General features: G+C 41.3%; 1 protein-coding gene across 12 annotated transcripts in view; it reads right to left on the reverse strand.

Moving 5' to 3' along the window:
- PGBD2 (piggyBac transposable element derived 2) overlaps positions 1 to 24,456 on the reverse strand; it is a 35,218-nt gene extending 10,762 nt beyond the window's left edge. For 2 of the 12 annotated variants that reach the window (XR_009354140.1, XR_009354139.1), the window contains exons 1-7: positions 24,342 to 24,446; positions 17,292 to 17,405; positions 15,330 to 16,165; positions 14,618 to 14,652; positions 13,783 to 13,886; positions 7,342 to 7,403; positions 7,161 to 7,223 (exon numbers count right to left, since the gene is read on the reverse strand). Coding sequence is in view for 9 of the 12 variants with exons in the window: in XM_059176004.1 (XP_059031987.1) it covers positions 7,342 to 7,358 (17 nt within the window). In the remaining 3 variants the exon portion in view is untranslated. Of the gene's footprint in view, positions 1 to 7,160; positions 7,224 to 7,341; positions 7,404 to 13,782; positions 14,071 to 14,617; positions 14,653 to 15,329; positions 16,166 to 17,291; positions 17,406 to 24,341 lie in introns of those variants that run through there. The other 10 variants (XR_009354138.1, XM_059176010.1, XM_059176011.1 and 7 more) reach the window with 7 other exon arrangements.
- Positions 24,457 to 24,731: the final 275 nt, after the last annotated feature.

The raw sequence follows: 24,731 nt of genomic DNA on the forward strand, positions 1-24,731 counted from the left end.
AAATCATGGAAACAAATGATAATGAAAATACAACGGTTCAAAATCTGTGGGACACAACAAAGGCAATCTGAGAGGAAAATATATAGCGGTACAAGCCTTTCTCAAGAAACAAGAAAGGTCTCAGGTACACAACCTAACCCTACACCTAAAGGAGCTGGAGAAAGAACAAGAAAGAAACCCTAAGCCCAGCAGGAGAAGAGAAATCATAAAGATCAGAGCAGAAATCAATGAAATAGAAACCAAAAAAAACAATAGAACAAATCAACGAAACTAGAGCTGGTTCTTTGAAAGAATTAATAAAATTGATAAACCCCTGGCCCGACTTATCAAAAAGAAAAGAGAAAGGACCCAAATAAATAAAATCATGAATGAAAGAGGAGAGATCACAACTAACACCAAAGAAATACAAACTATTATAAGAACATACTATGTGCAACTCTACGCCAACAAATTTGACAATCTGCAAGAAATGGATACATTCCTAGAGACATATAAACTACCACAACTGAACCAGGAAGAAATAGAAAGCCTGAACAGACCCATAACCAGTAAGGAGATTGAAACAGTCATTAAAAATCTCCAAACAAACAAAAGCCCAGAGCCAGACAGCTTCCCAGGGGAATTCTACATTTAAAGAAGAACTAATTCCTATTCTCCTGAAGCTGTTCCAAAAAATACAAATGGAAGGAAAACTTCCAAACTCTTTTTATGAGGCCAGCATTACCTTGATCCCAAAACCAGACAAGGATCCCATCAAAAAAGAGAGCTATAGACCAATATCCTTGATGAACACAGATGCAAAAATTCTCACCAAAATACTAGCCAATAGGATTCAACAGTACATTGAAAGGATTATTCACCACGACCAAGTGGGATTTATTCCAGGGCTGCAAGGTTGGTTCACCATCCGCAAATCAGTCAATGTGATACAACACATCAATAAAAGAAAGAACAAGAACCATAGGATACTCTCAATAGATGCTGAAAAAGCATTTGACAAAGTACAGCATCCCTGCCTGATCAAAACTCTTCAAAGTGTAGGGATAGAGGGCACATACCTCAATATCATCAAAGCCATCTATGAAAAACCCACTGCAAATATCATTCGCAATGGAGAAAAACTGAAAGCTTTTTCGCTAAGGTCAGGAACATGGCAGGGATGTCCATTATCACCACTGCTATTCAACAGAGTATTAGAAGCCCTATCATCAGCAATCAGACAAAAAAAGGAAATTAAAGGCATCCAAATCAGCAAAGAAGAAGTCAAATTATCACTCTTCGCAGATGATATGATACTATATGTGGAAAACCCAAAAGACTCCACTCCAAATCTACTAGAACTTGTACAGGAATTCAGTAAAGTGTCAGGATATAAAATCAATGCACAGAAATCAGTTGCATTTCTCTACACCAACAACAAGACAGAAGAAAGAGAAATTAAGGAGTCAATCCCATTTACAATTGCACCCAAAACCATAAGATACCTAGGAATAAACCTAACCAAAGAGGCATAGAATCTATACTCAGAAAACTATAAAGTACTCATGAAAGAAATTGAGGAAGACACAAAGAAATGGAAAAATGTTCCATGCTCCTGGATTGGAAGAATAAATATTGTGAAAATGTCTATGCTACCTAAAGCAATCTACACATTTAATGCAATTCCTATCAAAGTACCATCCATCTTTTTCAAAGAAATGGAACAAATATTTCTAAAATTTATATGGAACCAGAAAAGACCTCGAATAGCCAAAGGGATATTGAAAAAGAAAGCCAACGTTGGTGGCATCACAATTCTGGACTTCAAGCTCTATTACAAAGCTGTCATCATCAAGACAGCATGGTACTGGCACAAAAACAGACACATAGATCAATGGAACAGAATAGAGAGCCCAGAAATAGACCCTCAACTCTACAGTCAACTAATCTTCGACAAAGCAGGAAAGAATGTCCAATGGAAAAAAGACAGCCTCTTCAATAAATGGTGTTGGGAAAATTGGACAGCCACATGCAGAAAAATGAAATTGGACCATTTCCTTACACCACACACAAAAGTAGACTCAAAATGGATGAAGGACCTCAATGTGCAAAAGTAATCCATCAAAATCCTTGAGGAGAATACAGGCAGCAACCTCTTCGACCTCAGCCGCAGCAACATCTTCCTAGGAACAACGCCAAAGGCAAGGGAAGCAAGGGCAAAAATGAACTATTGGGATTTCATCAAGATCAAAAGCTTTTGCACAGCAAAGGAAACAGTTAACAAAATCAAAAGACAACTGACAGAATGGGAGAAGATATTTGCAAACGACATATCAGATAAAGGACTAGTGTCCAGAATCTATAAAGAACTTAGCAAACTCAACACCCAAAGAACAAATAATCCAATCAAGAAATGGGCAGAGGACATGAATAGATATTTCTGCAAAGAAGACATCCAGATGGCCAACAGACACATGAAAAGTGCTCCATATCACTCGGCATCAGGGAAATACAAATCAAAACCACAATGAGAGATCACCTCACACCAGTCAGAATGGCTAAAATCAACAAGTCAGGAAATGACAGATGCTGGCGAGGATGTGGAGAAAGGGGAACCCTCCTACACTGTTGGTGGGAATGCAAGCTGGTGCAGCCACTCTGGAAAACAGCATGGAGGTTCCTCAAAATGTTGAAAATAGAACTGCCCTATGACCCAGCAATTGCACTATTGGGTATTTACCCTAAAGATACAAACGTAGTGATCCAAAGGGGCACGTGCACCTGAATGTTTATAGCAGCAATGTCCACAATAGCCAAACTATGGAAAGAACCTAGATGTCCATCAACAGATGAATGGATCAAGAAGATGTGGTATATATACACAATGGAATACTATGCAGCCATCAACAGAAATGAAATCTTGCCATTTGCGACATCATGGATGGAACTAGAGCGTATCATGCTTAGTGAAATAAGTCAAGCGGAGAAAGACAACTATCATATGATCTCCCTGATATGAGGAAGTGGTGATGCAACATGGCGGCTTAAGTGGGTAGGAGAAGAATAAATGAAACAAGATGGGATTGGGAGGGAGACAAACCATAAGTGACTCTTAATCTCACAAAACAAACTGAGGGTTGCTGGGGGGAGGGGGATTGAGAGAAGGGGGGTGGGGTTATGGACACTGGGGAGGGTATGTGCTTTGGTGAGTGCTGTGAAGTGTGTAAACCTGGTGATTCACAGACCTGTACCCCTGGGGATAAAAATATATGATTATAAAAAATAAAAAATTAACAACGAAAAAGAATGAATGTGTTAATCACAAAATTAAAGAAATTAAAGAAAATAATTGGAAGAACAGATCAGTGAAAGTAGGAGCCGATTCTTTGAAAAAATCAGTAAGATTGATAAAACCCCAGCCACATTTACCACAGGAAAAAAAAAAAAAGAGAGAGAGAGAGAATGAAAGGACCCAAATAAATAAAATCACAAATGCAAGAGGAGAGATCACAATTAATACCACAGAAGTGCAAACAATTATGAGAATATTATGAATACTAGTATGCCAAAAATTGGACAATCTGGAAGAAATGGATAAATTCCTAGAAACATATAAACACCAAAAGTGAATCAGGAAGAAATAGAAAATGTGAACAGACCCATAACCAGGAAATAAATTAAATCAGTAATCAAAAGTCTCCATCAGGGGTGCCTGGGTGGCTCAGTGGGTTAAAGCCTCTGCCTTCGGCTCAGGTCATGATCCCAGGGTCCTGGGATCAAGCCCCACATCGGGCTCTCTGCTCAGCAGGGAGCCTGCTTCCTCCTCTTTTCTCTGCCTGCCTCTCTGCCTACTTTTGATCTCTGTCTGTCAAATAAATAAATAAAAACCTTAAAAAAAAAAAAACAAACTCCAACAAATGAAAGTCAGGGCTAGATGGTTTCTCAGGGAAATTCTACCAAACATTTAAGGAAGAATTAATATCTATTCTTCTCAAATTGTTCCAAAAAAAAAAAAAAAAAAGAAAGAAAGAAAGAAAGAAAGAAAGAAAAGAAATGAAGAAAACGTCCCCAAATCATCTATGAGGCCAGCATTATCTTGATCACAAAACCAGAGAAAGACCCCAATGAGGCCAATATCCCTGATGAACATGGATGGAAAAATTCTCAGCATACTAGGAAACTGAATCCAACACTACACTAAAAGAATCATTCAGCACAATCATGTGAGATTACTCCTGGGCTACAAGGATTGTCTGATATCCACAAAACATTCAATGTGATACATATTAATGAAGTAAAGGTCTGATCCTCTCAATAGATGGAAATAGATGGAATATTTTCCATCTCAATAGATGGAAAATAAATTTGACAAAGTACAATATCCATTCTTGATAAAAACCCTCCATAAAATTGGGATACCTCATATCTCAACATCATAAAGGCCATGTATGAAAGACTCAACTAATATCATCCTCAGTAGGGACAAATAGAGATTTTCCTCCAAGGTCAGGAACAAAACAGGGATGTCTACTTTCACCAGTATTATTTAAAATAGTACCAGAAGTCCTAGCCTCAGCAATCAGACAACAAAAACAAATTAAAGGCATTCAATTCTGCAAAGCAGTCCAACTTTCACTATTTGCAGACAACATGATGCTCTATTTAGGAAACCCAAAAGACTCCAGGAAAATAAATGCTGGAACTGATAAATTCAGCAAAGTTACAGGATACAAAATCGATGTAGAAATCTTTTACATTTCTATATACCAATAATGAAGCAGCAGAAAAAGAAATCAAGGAATTGATCCCATTTACAACTGCACCAAAACAATCAGATACCTAGGAATAAACCTAACCAAAGAGGTAAAAGATCTGTAACTCTGAACTATAGAACACTTCTGAAAGAAATTGAGGAAGACACAAAGAAATGGGAAAACATTCCATGCTCATAGATTAGAAGAACAAATGGGAAAATGTTTATACTACCCAGAGCAAACTATACATTTAATGCAATCCCCATCAAAATACCAGAGGTAGTTTTCACAGAGCTAGAACAAACAATAGTAAAATTTGTATGGAACCACAATAGACCCCAAATAGCCAAAGCAATCTTGAAAAACAAAACCAAAGCTGGAGGCTCACAATTTTGGACTTTAAACTATATTACAAAGCAGTAATCATCAAGACAGTATGATATTTGCACAACACCAAACACACAGATCAATGGAACACAAGAGAGAACCCAGAAATGGACATAGCCCTATATGGTCAACTAATTTTGACAAAGCAGGAAGGAATATCCAATGGAAAAAAGAAAGTCTCTTCAACAAATGGTGTTGGGAAAATTGGACAGCCACAAGGAGAAGAATAAAACTGAGTCACTTTCTTACACCATACGTAAAAATAAACTCAAAGTGGGTGAAAAACCTCAATGTGAGACAGGAATCCATCAAAATCCTTGAGGAGAACACAGGCAGCAACCTCTTTGACCTGGGTCATAGCAACTTCTTTCTAGACATGTCTCCAAAGGCAAGAGAAACAAAAGCAAAAATAAACTACTGGGTCTTCATCAAGATTAAAAGCTTATGCACAGTGAAGAAAACAATCCCTAAAACTAAAAGGTAACCTACAGAATGGGAGAATATGTTTCTAAATGACATAGCTGATAAAGGGTTAGTATCCAAAATCTATAAAGAACTTATCAAACTCAATACCCCAAAATCAAATAATCCAGTTAAGAAATGGGGCAGAAGATGTGAATAGACATTCTTCCAGTGAAGGCATCCAGCTGGCTAACAGACACATGAAAAGATGCTCAACAACACTCAACATCAAGGAAATACAAATCAAAATCATGAGGAGATACTATTCACACTTGTCATAGTGATTAAAATTAACAACACCAGGAACAGATGTTGGCAAGGATGCAGAGAAAGGGGAACCCTCTTGCACTGCTGGTGGGAAGGCAAATTGGTACAGCCCCTCTGTAAAATAGTATGGAGGTTCCTCAAAGAGTGAAAAATAAAACTACCCTATGATCCAGCAATTATACTACTAGGTAAATATACAAACTACTAGGTAAATATACAAACTACCAAGTAAATATACCCAAAGGATACAAAAATACTGGTCTAAGGGGCACATGAACCCCAGTATTTATAGCAGCACTATCAACAATAGCAAAACTATGAAAAGAGTCAAAAGTCTATGGATTTATGAATGGATAAAGATGGGGTGTGTGTAATGGAATATTACTCAGCCCTCAAAAAGATGTCTTCTCATTTGCAACAATGTGGATGGAACGAGAGGGGATTATGTATGCAAAGGAAAGTCAGAGAAAGACAAATACCATATGATTTCACTCATATATGGACTTTAAGGGAAAAAAAAAACAGATGAACACAGGGGAAGGAACTAAAAAAAAGAGTGGGAAATATACCACAAGAGATTTTTTATTATAGAGAACAAACAGGCTTGCTGGAGGGGAAGTGGGCGGGGGATGGGGTAACTGGGTGATAGGTGAAGTCCAAGATATATAAAGAACTAACTATGAAACAAGGGTACTTGTTGTGAGGAGCACTGGGTGTTATATGTAAGTGATGGATCACTGAATTCTAGTCCTGAACCAATATTATAGTATATGTTAACTACCTAAAATTTAAAGATTTTATTTATTTATTTGACAGAGAGAGAAATCACATGAAGACAGAGAGGCAGGCAGAGAGAAAAAGGAAAGCAGGCTCCCAGAAAGCCAGATGACCTGAGCTGAAGGCAGAGGCTTAACCCACTGAGCCACCCAGGTGCCCCTTAACTACCTAAAATTTAAATAAAAACTTGGGGGGGGGGGAAATAAAGCCTTGTTGAGTGGCAAAGCTTACAGGGACTAAGGCAGTCCAACAGCAACCACCTTGTGGATTATAAGGTGAGGAAGGGGTGTGGGGGTGGCGCAGTCAGTTAAGCGACCAACTGTTGGTTTCAGTTTGGGTCCTGATCTCAGGTTTGTGAGAATCAGCCTGGAGTGTGCTCTCCCTTTCCCCCTGCCCCTCCTGCTTGTGCTTTCTCTCACTCAAAAAATAAATAAATCTTAAAAAAATTAAAAAAAGAAGAGGAAAGTAAATCACATTTTTAGATACAAGGTAGACACTGGAGCTACAGAACAATAACCATACCACATACACTACCTTGTTCTGTCTCATCTTCTCTCCAATCTCCCTTTTCTCTTCTCTCTTCCTCCTTTTTCCTTCCTAGACACCAAATGCTTAGTGAGGCCAGCAGGGCCAAGAGCTAAAACTTTCATGGGCTTGGCCTTTCAAAAAGAGAGGCGTAATTACTTGCATAAAGCCATTCATCAAACACACTTACCTTGAAGTTGAAGCCATGATGAACTGGAAACATAGAGTTATGTATATGTGCAGTCAAAGAACCTGTAAGACAACAGAAGTTGATTTTCAAAAAAATCGTATCTTAATTAACAAAGCAACGGGACCTTTCCCACACTTTAAAGGAAGAAACATCTCTAGCTTAAGGTTCACCAGCAACCAGAGGGGGATGGACTGAATATACACAGGAGATGGTATCATCAACTGGCTAACTGGGGGTATAAACAATGAGCTCTCTACCTCACACCAAAATATATTGTAGGGCACAGTCTTCACCATCAGAGCTATTGGCATGTGGGCTGGATGAGTCTTTGTTGTGGAGGGCTATCCTCTGTATTATGGGAAGTTTAGTAGTTTTCCAGGCCTCTACCCACTAGATACCAGTAGAACACCGATCCCCCAGCTGTGGAATTCAGTTATGTTTCTAGACATTGCCATGTGTCCCATAGGGGACAAAACTGCACCTGGTTGACAACTATTATTCTCTATCAAGACTACCAATAGAGGGACACCTGGGTGGCTCAGTGGGTTAAAGCCTCTGCCTTCAGCTCGGGTCGTGATCCCGGGGTACTGGGATGGAGCCCCGCTTCGGGCTCTCTGCTCAGTGGGAGGCCTGCTTCCTCCTCTCTCTCTCTCTCTCTCTGCCTGCCTCTCTGCCTACTTGTGGTCTCTGTCTGTCGAAAAGATAAATAAAATCTTAAAAAAAAAAAAAAAGACTACCAACAGAACCTATTGTAATAATGGAAATATTTTCTACCAATGCTGCCCAATATGGTAGCCATGAGCCACATGTCGTTATTAAACACCTGATATATATGGTTAGTGTGACTAGGAAAATGAATTTTTAATTTTATGTAATTTTAATTAATTTCAATGAAAACAGTCACATGTGCTTTGGTCAGTGGCCACTGTATTAGATAGTGAAGTCCAAGATATATAAAGAACTAACTATGAAACAACATTTTCTTAACAACCAAGGGATCAACGAAAAAATTAAAGGGGAAGTTAAAAAGTACCTTGAGGGCTACCTAGGTGGCTCAGTTGGTTAAGCATTCAACTCCTGATTTCGGCTCAGGTCATGATCTCAGGATGGTGAGACTGAGCCCTGCATTGGGCTATGCACTGAGTGTGAAGCCTACTTAAGATTCTCTCTCTTGACTATGGACTCTGAAAAACAATCTGAGAGTTTTGAAGGGGCGGGGGATGGGAGGTTGGGGGAACCAGATGGTGGGTATTGGAGAGGGCACGGATTGCATAGAGCACTGGGTGTGGTGCAAAAGCAATGAATACTGTTATGCTGAAAATAAATAAAATAAAATAAAAAGATTCTCTCTCCCTTTCTTTCGGCCCTCTCCTGCGCCCCCACAACTCGTGTGCTCTCTTTCTCAAATAAATAAAATTAATAAATAGTATCTGAAACAAATGAAAAGGGAAACACAACATACCAAAACATTTAGGTTGCAGCAAAAGATTTCTAGGAGAGCTTAATGCTATAAACACATACATTAAAAAAAAAAACAAAACAAACAAACAAAAAAAAAACCAGAATGATCCCAAATAAAAAACTTAACTTTATACCTCAAGGAACTATAAAAAGAACAGATGAATGGATAAAGAAGAAGTGGATAAAAGAAGAAATGGATCAAGAAGAAATTCAGAAAGGATGAATACCCAACTTTTGTGGCAACATGGACTGGACTAGAAGAGATTATGCTGAGTGAAATAAGTCAAGCAGAGAGTCAATTATCATATGTTTTCACTTATTTGTGGAGCATAGCAAAAAGCATGGAGGACATGGGGAACTAGAGAGAAGGGGGTTGAGGTAAATTGGAAGGGGAGGTGAATCATGAGAGACTATGGACTCTGAAAAACAACTGAGGGGTTTGAAGTGGTGGGAGGATGGGAGGTTGGGGTACCAGGTGGTGGGTATTATAGAGGGCACAGATTGCATGGAGCACTGGGTGTGGTGAAAAAATAATGAATATTGTTTTTCTGAAAATAAATTAATTAATTTAATTTTAAAAAAGGAAAGAAGTGTGTGTGTGTGTGTGTGTGTGTGTATGTGTTTATATATATATAATATTATATATATATAATATTATATATATATATTTTATATATATATATATATAATGGAATATTATTCGGCCATAAAAAATGAAATCTTGCCATTTGCAAAGACATGGATGGAGTCAGAGAATATAATGCTTAGTGAACTGAGTCAGAGAAAGACAAACCATACAATTTTATTCATATGTGCAATTTAAGAAAGAGAGAGAGAGAAACCAAGAAATGACTCTTAACTATAGAGAACAAACTGATGGCTATCAGAAGGGAGCTGGGTTGGGGATGGTTAAAATAGGTGATGGGGATTAAGGAATGGACTTATGATGAGCACAGGGTGATGTATGGAACTGCTGAATCACTATATTGTGTAAAGTTTTTCCAGCAAGAGAAACACACCAGGCGAGGTAGGCACAAGGCAAGATTTATTAAAGGCACTCTCAGGCACAGTTTCAGGGCCCAGGAGAAGGGGAGCCGGGAAAACTGCGGAGGAGGGCACCCTTGGGCAAGGTTCCGTGACTCCAGAAAGGGGAGTCGGGGAAGTTGCACCGGAGGCAGGGAGAAGGGGGCTTTTAAGGGGTCTCGAGGGGAGTTCAGGGATTTTTTGGCAAGTTTCCTTTATTTGGATATTTCGCCTGCTCGTCGGGGTCCCATTGGTCCACTGGAGCCCAGAGTGGGGGTCTCAGATTCCCACTTGTCAGGGTCCCATTGGTCCATGAGGGCCCAGAGCAAGGGTCATCAGATTCCTGCTCAGGTCTTTGTTCTCCTGTCTGAGCTCAGGTTTTGTGGTGGGAACTTTCGCCATCTTAAGTAGCCCTTTCTTTCAGCCAGCCCAACATACTGTACACCTGAAACTAATATAACATGTATATTAACTACACTGGATTTTAAAATTGAATTAAATTTTTTAAAAAAAGAATAACCTAAGCCTAAAGTTAGCAGCAGAAAGGAAATAAAAGACTGGAGCAAAAACAAGCAAAATAGAGAACAAAAAAATAATTGGTGAGCTAAACAAAACTAAGAATTAGTTTTTTGAAAAGATGAACAAAATAAACAAATTTCTAGCTATAGTATCCAAGAAATAGAGAGAACCCAAATCAACAAAATTATAAACGAAAGAGGGGAAATTAACTGATACCAGAGAAACAAAGGATCACAGAGGCTACAATGAATGATTATTGATTATACACCTATAAACTGGACAACCTAGAACAAGCTGATAAATTCTCAGAAACACACATGCTACCGACTGAAACTGGAGAAACAGAACATTTGAACAGTCCAATTACTAGTAGAAAGACTGAATCAGTAATGCCAACTCTCCCAATCAAAAAAACAAACAAAAACAAAAAGACAAGAACAAAGAGCAAAAACCCAACATCAAATCCACTCACTGGTGAATTTTACCAAGCATTTAAAGAACAATTAATGCCAGTTATTCTAAAATCCATCCAAAAAAGGACAAAACAAAGGGAAAGAACACACTTTGATTAGCATTTGATGATTTGATGAGCATTACCCCAATACCAAAGCCTGATAAGGACATTACAAGAAAAGAATGGAATGTGAAGACAATTCAAAAAACAAATATAGAGGTGACGTCACTCCAGGCCTTCATTCCCCATGGAAATGCAAGTTAACAATATATGAACATGAATACATTTGTGAGAACTCTAGAGACCACTTGAAATGGTGTGGGACCCAGGCCAACAGAAAAATAAGATGGGATTCCATTTAAAAGGATAGAAAAGTTCATGGCATTTTGTGCACAGACAGATCTCTTCCTGTCAGATCAGTAAGGGACAACTAGGGTAAACACAGCGACTCTTTCCTTGGGATGGAAATCAGAGCAGACTATGAGTTCAACATTTTAGCTTGTCTGGCGGCTGCCTGAGGGATAAATTTCTGCCTCACCAGACTTGCAGCACTGATGGGAATGGCAGCAGTTTGGAGGTTACTGAAAATGTAGGCTGTGTCACAGTACACTAGAGCTAAAGAAATTCTACAGTTTTACATGCAGATGCCAGGGAGAGATAAAGATTATACACTTCTGAGGAGAAATTAGGGACAAGCCACTCGTGGTAATTGAAACAATTAAAAGTACAGAAAATGTTGATGAGGTTCGAAACTTCTAGGTAGGCTGACTAGTGAAGTATTCCCCTGAACAAGGCCAGGCCATAAAGATTGAGAGAGGAGAATGGGTTTTTTTGTTTGTTTGTTTGTTTGTTTTTTGTTTTTTGAATGGCCAAATCCCAACAACAGATCATGAGCATACAAAAAACTGGGAAACATGGCCCAGTGACAGAAACAAAATAAAACTCCAGAAATGGATCTGAAAGAAAGTCAGACTGCTGAATTTCTTGGTGAAGAATTTAAAACAATTTGTTAAAGACAGTCAATGAGCTAAAAGAGACCACAGAAAGACACAAAATCAGGAAATGTATAAATGAGAATATTAATAAAATGAAGCAAATTCTGGAGCTGAAAAATATAATAAAGGAGCCAGCATTACCCTGATATTTGAGCCAGATAAAGATACTAGAAGAGGGACGCCTGGGTGGCTCAGTCAGTTAAGTGTCTGCCTTCGGCTCAGGTCATGATCCCAGGGTCCTGGGATCAAGCCCCATTTTGAACTCTCTGCTCAGAAGGGAGTCTGCTTCTCCCTCTCCCTCTGCTCTTCTACCTGCTTATGCTCGCTCTCATTCTCTCTCTCTCTTTCAAATAAATAAACAATATTTTTTAAAAAATACTAGAAGAAAACTAAAAACCAATATCCTTGACAAATATTGATCCTCAAGAAAATATTATTAGCAAAATAAATTCAATGTACACTGAAAGGATTCTATACCACAACAAAGTGGGATATATTTCTGGAATGCAAGGATAGTTCAACTTGAGAATAAAAAAATCTACCAATGTAATATACCAAGTGAACAGAATGAAAGGCAAAAGCCGTATTTTCCCACCAAATAATGCAGAAAAAACATTTAACAAGATTCAACACTCTTTTATTATAAAGAAACTCTTAATAAACTAGGACTAAAAGGAAACTAACTGAACATAATAAAAATGAAATAGAAAAAAAAATCACAGCTAATATACAAAATAGTGAAAGACTGAAAGCTTTTCCTCTAAAAACAAGATCAAGATAAAGTTGTTTCTTCTGGCCTTTCTGTTAAACATAGTACTAGAAGTCTTAGCCAGAGCAATTAGGCAAGGAAAAGAAATAAAAGGCATCCAAACTGGAAAGAAAGAAGTAGAATTATCCATTCGCAGGTAACATGATCTTACATGTAAAGATTTTTTTAAAAAGTCAGAATAAGTAAGTTCAGCAAAGCTGCAGAAGTCAAAATCAACATATCAAAAATTAGTTGCATTTCTATACATTAACAATGAACAACTTAAAGTAGAAATTAGGAACACAACTCCATTTACCATAATATTGAAAAGAATAAATATTTAGGAAGAATTCTAACCAAAGAGGTTGCAAGAACTATACACTGAAAACAACAAAACATAAAGTAATTTAAAAAAAATACACAAAAATAGAAAGATATCTTGTGTTTATGGGTTTGTATACTTAACATCAAAGACCTCGATACTGCCCAAAGTAATCTACAGGTTCAATGCAATCTCTATCAAAATCCCAAAATATTGGGGATATATATATATATATATTTTTTTTTTCTAGAAATAGAAAAATCCATCCTAAAATCATTTGGTATCAAGATACTCCAAATAGCCAAAATAATTCTGGAAAGGAAGAACAAAGTAGGAGAATTCACATTTCCTCATTTCAGTACATATTACAAAGCTAAAGAAGTCAAAACAGTGTGATACTGGTATAATGACAGATACAGAGACTAGTTAATTGTAACAGAGCCAGAAATAAACCCTCACATATATGGTCAGGTTATCTTCAAAAAGGATGTAAAAACTACTCAATAGGGAAAGGACAGTCTCTATAATAAATGGTGTTAAAAAAAAAAAAACTAGGTATCTACATGCAAAAGAATAAAAATGGGCTTTTACATCATATACAAAGATTAACTCAAAATGTATCAAAGACCTAAATAAGGGGCGCCTGGGTGGCTCAACTTTTAAGCATCTGCCTTTGGCTCAGGTCATGGTCCCAGGATCCTAGGATAGAGCCTCCCTGTTGGGTGGGAAGTCTGCTCTTCCTCTCCCACTCCCCCTACTTGTGTTCCCTGTCTCGCTATGTCTCTTTCTGTCAAATAAGTAAATAAAATATTTTAAAAGGAAAGACCTAAACATAAGAGTTAAAATTATAAAATTCTTCAAAGATAACACAGTGTAAAGATTCAGAATATTGTATTGAAAGACCTGCGGATCCCCTTACCCAAGAATTCAACACTGCCACAGGATGCAAACAGCAAGAGGTTCTTTATTGTTTCGCAGGCGCCTGCGGGTGGTCAGCGCACGCCTGCGGGTGGTCAGCAGCTCCTGCTAGCTGAGCACACCAGGCTGGGGTAGTGCAGGATTTTTATGGACAAACAAGTTTCGGGAGGGGCTGAGCTGACTGATTGATAGTTTGAACAGGCATACTTGGCATCAGTGGAGTGGATCAGGGGACCCACGTGCGAAAGCAGACAAAGCAATCTTACAGAAGCAGAACTGGCCGGTTAGCCCAAGCATGCGAATGAAAGCACTATCAGGATATTGAAGGCCTGGTTACTATCAAGCCAAGGCCATCTTCCCTTTAATGAGGTCCTAACATAAAGACAATTGGGAGTCTCCTGGTGAAATGTTACATTCCTGCTATCAAATGTAAGGTAACTTCTTTGTTGTAAATCTCAAGGACATTTGCAAACCAAGGGAGACTCATACCCTGCAGGACTGTGATTTCTGCAAGTTAACTATAATGCTACACATATGGAGGGGAGCGGGTGAAGGGGGGGGGGTGCAAGGCGCCAACTTTTGCTTTGTCCTCAGCCAGCCTCTTGCTCCTTAGAGTTGAGGGTTTAAGCAATTTTTCATTTCTTAGCAAAGCATTAGAAGCATTATTATACAGAAGCCAGAAACAGCTGGGTTAAACACAGATTTTTGCTATTCGTTATCCTGTTATGCTGCTTGCTGACTCCCTTATCTATCGTCAGCTGGCCACAGTTTCTCAGTTAGCATAAGCTGGTTATAAAAAGAATGTTAAAACTTATAGGCTATAGTATAATTCTGACCTGGGGTCCTACAGTATCTCTCAATGATTTCTTGACTATGAAACCAAAGCACCAGCAAAAAAGCAAATATTAAATGTGCATCAAAGGATACAATCAAGAGAGTGAAGAGACAATGAAGGACCCCAGGTCAGAACTATAGTATAGCCTATAAGTTTTAACATTCTTTTAATAACCAGCTTATGCTAACTAAGAAACTGTGGCCAGCTGACCATAGATAAGGGAGTCAGCAAGCAGCATAACAGGATAACGAATAGCAAAAATCTGTGTTTAACCCAGCTGTTTCTGGCTTCTGCATAATAATGCTTCTAATGCTTTGCTAAGAAATGAAAAATTGCTTAAACCCTCGTTCGCTGTGTAATCAAATAAAGTTATACCCTTCCCCTGTTAAGAATTTCCCCTACTACTAAGTAAAATTGATAAGGGTTGCCTCCCGTACCAAGGCTGGAGACGTGCGGTTCAGCACGTAGACAGATAAAGGTTAGAAACGTGCAATTCAACACGTACCCTCTACTGTACACTACCTGAACGGTGACTGGCCAGAATGTATGGTTGGTTTTAAAGGATTGGCTACCTATGTGTAGGCCTTCCTGTAATGCTTTGAAATTACTGGCTAGAAAAGTGAGGGCTCTGATGTAATGGACTGTAAAATTCTATATTAAGGGACTCCCGAAACAGATGTTGAACGTCATTTCATATGCTCTCAGACACTGACCCATCCCTCGCGGATTTCATGGTCAAGTGTCCCTGGGAGTCCGAGCATGCCCGAATAAAATCCTCTTGCTTATTGCATCCAGTGGTCTGTGAGTGCGTCCTTGGGTGCGGGTCCTCTAGGGTCTTTCAACAACTAATGGAATGGGGAAAATATTTGTAAATCATATTATTTGACAAGAAGTTAATACACAAATAACTCCGACAACAGCAAAAAAAATAAGTGACCCAATCAAAACACGGGCAAAGAACCTGTGTGGACATTTCTCCAAAGAAGATATACAAATGGCCAATAAGCATATGAAATGACATTCAACATCACTAATCATTAGTAAAATGCAAACCACTACCACAATAAGGTATCACCTCACACCCACTGGGATGATCACTATTAAAAAGAAAATAAGAAATGTTGGTGAGGCTATGGAAAATGAGAACACTTGTGCTTTGCTGATAGGAATGTAAAATGGTGCAACCACTATGTAAACAGTCTGGTAGTCCCTCGAAAAATTAAAAATAGAGAACTACCATATGATCCAACAATCTTACTTTTGAGCATGCAGTTTAAAGAACTGAAAGCAGGACATCCAAGAGACATCCATCTTCACAGCAGCACTGTTCATCATAGCCAAGAGGTAGGGGCAACTCAAATGTCCATTAAAGATGAATGGAAGAAAATGTGGTATATACTTACAGTGGACTATCATATGAATTCTCCTATCATTCACCCCTATCATTCACCCACCCCTTACAGTGGACTATCATTTACCCATACTTACAGTGGACTATCATTCACCCCAAAGGAAGGAAATCCAGTCACGTGTTACAGCATGGCTGAAACTTAAGGACATGCTAAATGATATGAACAGGCCATGAAAAGACAAACACTGTATGATTCTATTTACATGAGGTTTCTATAGTACTTAAATTCATAGAAACAGAAAGTAGAATGGTGGTTACCAGTGGAGGGAGGAGAGGGAAATGGGAAGATGATGTTTAATGGGGACAGAGTTTCAATGCTGCAAAACAAAAATATTCTGAAGATTGGCTGCACAGCAAGGTGAACATACTTAACACTACTGAGAAGTGGTTAAGACAGTACATTTTATTTTATGTTAATTTGTATAATTAAAAATACAGAGAAGCATTATCAGAGGAAAAAAAGGTTACTTCACGGGAAAGAGTTTTTGACTCACTATAAGGATAGAATAATTTTAAATTGTATGCATTTAATAACCACTTCAAAATAGAAATTAACTGTAGACACCAACAAATCTATCACAATAATATAGATTTCAATATACTCTTCCAGAGATTAATGATCAAGCAGACAAAATTACTGAGACTTGAACAGCAGAACTGACATGAGTCTATTCTAAATAAACAGCAGTGATATCAGCAAGATGGCAGAACGGAAAGGCCCCAGCTTGTCTCCCTACACTATGATATAGCAGCCAACCATGGAAGAAGTGCTTTTGTATGAGCTTTGGGATCCAGGTAGGAGGCTTCAAAACCTGAGCGAACCCCAAGACTAAGAAGCACTTCTTTGAAAAGACAGGCCAGGACTCTGGTGGCAAGCTCTCCAAAAGTAGCCCCAACTCTCTAGGGACTTAGCTCCAGGTCTGCTTGGCAGTACTCCTGCAACCAGTCCCATGGACCAAGAAACTCAGGAAGAACCACACTGTACACACCTCAGTAACAGGCCTGCCAGCCTTGGACTAGACTATGGATTCCAAAGCAGCTCTGTGTCCAAGCTCCTAGCCCTGCCCTTAGTCCTGCTCACCTAGGGACCCAGCAATCCCCATCCATGCTTCTAGCATTAGGCCCACCAACAGCAGTGTCTGCTACAGACCCTTACTCCGCCCAGAGACTTGGTTTCAACCTCTCTCTGCCTCAGTCTAAGAGGAAGCCCAGGGAACCAAGAGGAAACACACTTATCCAAGACTCCGGAGGCCGACCTGCTCACCTTAGTCCCAGCTGTGGACCCTGAAGGAGAACTGTGATCCAGTTCCTGTCTTGCCTGGATGTGGTCCTAAAGGGAATCACATCTCCCTGGAGAACCAGCAGGAACCACATCTATCTGCAGAAAATGTTAACCATAAGAAAATGATTGACAAATTATACCACATTTAAATGAAGAACTTTTTGGTTCATCAGGAGAAACTCATAAATAGAATGACTTATCTGTAACAGATATAAGGAGTTAGTATCTAGGAGCTATAAAGAACTTAAGACATAAAAAGAAATCATAGGAACAATTAAGAAAAACACAATTAACACAACAGGGAAATGGGCAAAAGAATATCAGGACGCACCCCTCAAAGGAAATACAAACAGCACACAAACATGAAAATCTCATTACTATACATGAAATAAAAAATTTAAAAACAATTGAGATACCATTTCACATATACTAGGCTGGCAATTTTGTTTGTTTCAGAAGTAGATTTAGTAATTTACCAGTTGCATTAAAAAAAAAAATCCTTGGGACGCCTGGGTGGCTCAGTTGGTTGGATGACTGCCTTCGGCTCGGGTCGTGATCCCGGAGTCCTGGGATCGAGTCCCACATCGGGCTCCCAGCTCCATGGGGAGTCTGCTTCTCCCTCTGACCTTCTCCTCGCTCATGCTCTCTCTCACTGTCTCTCTCTCTCAAATAAATAAATAAAATCTTTAAAAAAAAAAAAATCCTTAATGCCCATCACCCAGTTACCACATCCTCTCACTTACCTCCCCTCCAGCAACTCTCTGCTTCCTAGAGTTAAGAGTCTCTCACGGTTTTTCTCCCTCTCTGATTTTGTCTTATTTTTTCCCCCTCCTTTCCCCTATGATCCTGTTTTCTTTCCTAAATTTGACATGAGTGAAATCATATAATTGTCTCTCCCTGATTGACTTATTTCACTTAGCACAATACCCTCTAGTTCTATCCATGTTGCTGCAAATGGTAAAATTTCATATTTTGGTGGCTGAGTAATATTCCATTTTATATATATATATACACACACACACACTACATGGTAAGATTTCATATTTTGATGGCTGAATAATATTCCATTATACCTATATATATACACACACACACATATACACACTATGTTATAAACTAACATAAACTAACATACACTACATCTTCTTTATCCATTCATCTGTCAATGGACATCTGGGCTCTTTCCACAGTTTGGCTATTGTGGACATTGCTGCTATAAACACTGGGGTGCATGTGCCCCTTCGGTTTTGGGGAAATACCTTTAGTGCAATTGGTGGGTCATAGGGTAGAGTTCTATTTTTTACTTTTTGAGAAACATCCATACTGTTTTCCAGAGTGGCTATACCAGCTTAAAAGGAGTGTAAACAATGCATTAGTATCCAATAAAGCTGAACACCACCTAAACCAGCAGTTTGGCCCAGGTATCTCTCTGGAGCCCACGTTCTCTGCCTTAGCACTGACACCTGAAGCTGAACAATTCTTTATTGCGTGGGAGGGGTGGAAGAGATGGGAAGCTGTCCTGGACATCATAGAATGTTTAGCAGCATGGGTGGTCTCTACCGGTTAGATACAGTAGCTCCCCCCCTGCTAGGTATGACAACTCAAAGTATCTCCCTGTCTCCTTGACAGCATTTTCCCCTCCTCATGCCCCCCCACCCTACTAAATAACCACTGCTCTAGTAGAACTACCGTCTCTGTGCACAAGGAGACCGGGACAAGAACGCCCACTCCAACACTGTTTATCTGTGATAGCAGAAACCAGAGATGGCCCAAATGGCCATCACTGGAACAGATGCAGAATACGACAGAAAAAATAAATGAAGAACTGTAGCCACACACACCCATGAACAAATCCCAAAAATACACTGAGCAAAACAAACCAGAAAGCTTGCTACATGCTTCGTTTTATAAGGACCAAAAAGTTAAACAAAACTAATATATATTATGTAATATATATTAAATATATATTAAATATATAGAAATATATAGAATATAAACTAAATATATAGAATATAAACTAATAAAATATAAACTAACATAAAAAAACTAATATATATATATATATTATAAATATACAATCTGCAAACACATATATACACATGGTAAAACTTTAAAGAAAAGCAAGGAAGTGATTAAAAGGAGCTTGAGGATAGTGATTACCTCTGGAAGAGAAAAGATACAATTTGCAGACACACAGAGGATTTCTAAGGTTTTAGTAAAGTTCCATTTTTTTTTTTTTAAGATTTTATTTATTTATTTATTTGACAGAGAGAGGGAGAGCACAAGCAGGGGGAACAGCAAGCAGAGGAAGAAGCACTCTCCACAGTGCAAGGGGAGCCTGCCGTGGGACTCGATCCCAGGACCATGGCACCATGGCCTAAGCCAAAGGCAGAGCTTAACCAAGTGAGCCACCCAGGCACCCTATAAGGTTCTATTTCTTAAACTGAGTGGGATATTCAGTTGTTTCATTATTCCTGCTGATATATAATGCATGCAAAATATGCACAAAATGCATATTTTATATATAAATATATATATAATATATATATATTTGCACGCTCACACATGTACACACAAAGAAACTGAGATACTAGCACACACGTGAGCAAATACTACCAGGGTGACCTGCTCAGTGCCCCCAGGTGGGCAGTGGTCTGCAGAAAGTGTTCATCTGGGGTGTTCCAGAACAATGTATCTTGCGCAGCAGGTGGAAGAAAATTAGAGAACAGTCATCTCCCCACTCTAGAGTCTCAAGAAGAATCTCCTTACAGAATCCTTATTTCTCAAAGCCCAGCCTGCCCACATCGCAGCTTATGCACAGCGGCTCTCACCATCTCACCTCCTCCTCTCTCTGCTCTACTTGGCGCTGCATGTAACTTCCCCTACAGCTTTTGAGGAAAACTCACTGCCCAACCAGACCACAAGATACAGCATCATGGAAAAGAGTCCCCATGGGCCCTCGGTGAATCTGAGTCCACCTCTAGGGGGCTCCCACCTCCTTTCCCTTCTGACCTTCCTGGGCACTTGGGCAGGCTGGTTATAGATGCTAGGTGACTGAAGAGTGGGAGAAAGACCTGGTCCTTCAAACCCTCTCCTCACGTCCCATTCACAAGTTAGCAGCCTGGTAAGAATGTAGACGACAAAGCCAAGAGTTGTGGGCTCTGTGACTATAGGCAAGTCGCTGACCCTGTCTGTACCCTCATTTCACCTCTACAAAGGGATCTTCCAGGTACCGAGTAGGGTTGTTATGAGGACAAAAGTCAGTGCATGTGAAGCTCTATAAGCTTCACATAGAGTGGATGCTCTATAAACATTTGCTATCATTTCAAATCCACAACCCCTCACCCACAATTCCCACAAGTCAAAAATGCTGGGAAACCTGAACATTTCTTCAAAATTTGGCAACACTCTGACAGCAAAATCTAAAATGATGGGAGGCTCTTTGGAATGTCTATTTCTATTCCTAACTGCAGATATCCATACATTTTGCTGCAGAAATTCTGTGTTTGATTGGGGGTGCTTTAGTATGACTTTGATAAAATTCAAACATGTCTGGCTGGTTTGGGGTCAGAGAGTGTGATCTGTGCTACCACTTCAGCCACCCCCTCCTCAGCAATAGTTTATCTCAATACCTTTTTCTCTGTTGTGCCCCAGGCGGTCCTCTGTCCTCTTCCATTCACCAGCACTCAGTGACAGCCCCCACCCAGTCACTGTGACGCAGGCCCATCCTCACACCCTGCTGAGAACCTCCCCAGGTCACAATTGCAAGGGTCCTGGAATTAGGTCAAGGCCACCACCCAGACTAGTTTCCAGGGCTCCCCCACCTAGCCCCTGCCTCAGCTGGCTGGGCGACGTCCTTCTCCAAGTCAAGGGTTCCTCTCATATGGTTTTCACCTTATCACATGCTGACCCCACCATGTGCTCCCTGGCCAGGCAGCTGCAGAATTTGTTCACCTTTCTATCCCCAGAAGCCAACACAGCTCCTGGCATGCCCCCAGTGAGTACTTGCTGAACTGAACAACTCACACCACAGAGCAAACAGCCATCATTCCGGCCACCCAACCCAACTCCTCCTCCATCAGGCCTTCATTTCCACTTCACCTTCTGACTCTGAGTCAGCTGTTTAGAACAGAACTAGGACTACTGACATATCATTGACCCTAACCAAAATATATTTGTAAAGATTCTCTAAAACATGCATAGGAAATGGAAGAGTAGGAGAGAGTCAAGTCTGTCAATAGAGTCAGGTAAGACAGCGGATTCAACCCTGATGGAAAGGGAAACTAAGCAAGAAGGGCAGTAGACGTCACCTCTCCTTTTCAATGCTCCTCTGGCTATTCTCTCTAGGCTCTCCATTCCCTCTTGTATGTCTCCTTCTTGCCCTGCCTGACAGTACCAGCAGAGAAACGGAACGAGGGTACACAGTGCCCCTATATACTATGCAAATTCCCAACAATGTTCAGACAGAGGCTGTTGAGTAACCAGATTGCATACCCCTACACGTCCTCATTGATTTGGCAAACATCAAAAGTGTCTACCAGGTCCTAAGCATGTCTGTCTAAAACGGCTACTTTAACAGAGCTACCAAGGAGAGAAGATGATAGAGATTAGGATCCGCACAACAGGACCTAGTTAGGGAGGTCACAGAAAACTTCCCTAAGGAAGGGATGACTAGATGGGGATCTACAAGGAAGAGTAAGAACTCCCTGAGCACACAGGGAACAGAATCCCCGTAGGCAGAAAAGCAAGTCAGGAGAGAAGCAAAGCCAGTCAGAGCAGAGCAGGGAACCTGAGGAAGAGGGTACAGGAAGAGACTGGACCAGCAATTCTGAAATGAGGCCTTGAAGACTTAAGAAGTCTTACCTTTGTCCTACAGCAAGGGGAAATTTTATTTACTTGTGCGTCGTTAATTTTGTTTTTATGTTAATCCTAGTTAGTTAATAGTGTTATACTAGTTTCACATACACAATATAGTGATTCAGTAATTCCGCATAGATCATCTGATACTCATCACAACTGCTCTCCTTAATCCCCATCCCCTACTTAACCCATGCACCTACCCCCATCCCTTCTGATAACCATCAGTTTGTTCTTTATACTTAATGGTCTTATCTTAATTTATCTTTCTTTCTTTCTTCCTTTTTAAGTAAAGGGAAATTTTAAAAGATTATAGGCAGAGTATGGACAATCACATATACATTTTAATAAGCTTAGTGTGATTCTGGTGTGGACAACTGAATGAGGGCACCAAAGAAAGCACAGGGAGACGGGTTCCCAAGGAGAAAAGTGGGCCAGCCCAGGGAGGGTTCAAAAAGGAAACCAAGTCTGGATTGACTGGGGTAGTGAAAGAGCTCATCAGGGAGGCCTTCCCCAGGAGTGGCTGAGTGGCTAGGGTAGGGTGGCATCATTCACAGAATCTGGGGGCACTAGAAGAGGACCAGATGTGTGTGAGTTCAAGCTGAGATATGCTCATATCAAGGCAGAAATGCTTTTGAGATAGCCTGTAAAGCCACTGCGTAGGCCACAGGCTATCTGAGTTTGGAACATAGAAATGGCCTGGGCCGCAATCATAAACAGGTGAGTATTCTGAGGATTTGTGGTATGCTCAAAACCACAAGAATCCTCGAAGCCACAAGAGATCACCCAGGGAAATTGTCCAGATGGTAAGAGAAGATGGCCAAGGACGGGATCTTCAGAGATACCAGGACAGAAGCAGGTAGGTCTGAGAAGTAGGAGGAGAACCAGGATGGGCTACGAGGTTAGGACTAGATGGGTCAGGGCACAGAGGGTGACCACCGGTGCCAAAACTGCCCAGATGTCTTGCCGGACATTGTCTCTTGGGCCTGGCACGAAGCAATTTGAAAAGACCCTTTGATTTGAGACTTGGCGCTTCCAAGACCACACTGAAGGGTCTTGGGGAGTTACAAGGGCCTCCCCTGTTTAAAATGTAATTTTTGGGGGGTGCCTGGGTGGCTCAGTGGGTTAAGCTGCTGCCTTTGGCTCAGGTCATGATCTCAGGGTCCTGGGATCGAGTCCCACATCGGGCTCTCTGCTCAGCAGGGAGCCTGCTTCCTCCTCTCTCTCTGCCTGCCTCTCTGCCTACTTGTGATCTCTCTCTGTCAAATAAATAAATAAAATCTTTTTAAAAAAATGTAATTTTTTCAGGGAGACAAGACAATGCAACTAAATGTATTTAATGCATTTAAATGCAACTAAATCCTGACTTGGATCCTGTACCACAAAAAAGGAACAGAGAGGAGACAGGAGCAGACATATCTGAATAAAACCTGTCGATGTGACTGAGTGTCCTCGTCTTCCTGGTCTGTTAAATTAGACGTTAACATCTGGGGAGTCTAAGGGAATACTACTGAGAAAACTTTCGTACTCGTTTCTCAACTTTTTTTTTTAATTGTGAAGTTATTTCAAAAAGAATTTAAAAAAAATAAAAATAAGACATTTTATAAATGTAAACGCCTCCAAGTTGCGCCACGTGCCAGCGGGCTCCGGAGAAGCCTATAGGCGACACCGCGCCCCCAGCTCTGCCCACCACACCGGCCTACGAAGAAGGGAAGAAGGAAACAAAGGACAGTCCACTCGCAGAGGCAGGCAGAGGCGGCAGGAGCGCCAGCGATGCCCGCATCCGGCGGGTCGCGCAGCCACCCCTTCGCTGGGCGGGGGTGGGGGATGCGGCCCGAGATCGGCGCCCAGCAGGCCCCACCGCAGCCCCGACGCGGCCCGCAAGTCCCGGCCACCGCTGCCCGGTGCACCCTGCGTCAGAGCACCCCGGCTGCCCGCAGGGTCTCGGGTCGCCTCGGCTGAGTCCGCCCCGCAGCGGGAGCGCCTCCGTTCGGCCCCGGCAGCTCGGGGGCCCGGACGCCCATTGTCCCTGGACCAGTCCCTCCAGCCCGCCCCCCGCGCGCTAGGCCGCGTAGGCCAGTGCCTCGGGCACCGTTGAGAAAACGCAACGCCAGGCCCTGCCGCTCACGCACCCAAACCGGGGCAGGTCAGCGACTCGGGCGGGCCAACGCCTACCTGAGCGCGGAACAGCCGAGGCCTCCCACCGCGGGGCAACCAGTCCGGAGCGCCCCGCCGTGCCAGCCCGGGGCGTCGCGGCCGCGCAACGTCCGGCACGAGAGCGCTCGCGGCGCCTGGGCTCGCCTTCTGGACCACGCCCCCAGCCACGCCCCCAGCCAAGCCCCCGTTCCGAGCAACCACCGAGAGGCCGGGGCCTCCGCGGAGCCTAGAGGGAACTGCAAAGTTCCTCGGCGGACTGGGAAGTACCGGCTCTGCCCGCCCCGCTCGCTCGCAGTGCGGCTTCGACGCTGCTGTCGCGGCGGCTCGCAAGGCGCGAAACCGTCTTTCTGTCTGGGAGGCGAGGTCTGCCGACGGAAAGACGTCGGGGGGGGGCGGGGAGGACTCCGG

The sequence above is a fragment of the Mustela lutreola genome, chromosome 5 (genome assembly GCF_030435805.1).
Source record: "Mustela lutreola isolate mMusLut2 chromosome 5, mMusLut2.pri, whole genome shotgun sequence".
NCBI lineage: Eukaryota > Metazoa > Chordata > Mammalia > Carnivora > Mustelidae > Mustela > Mustela lutreola.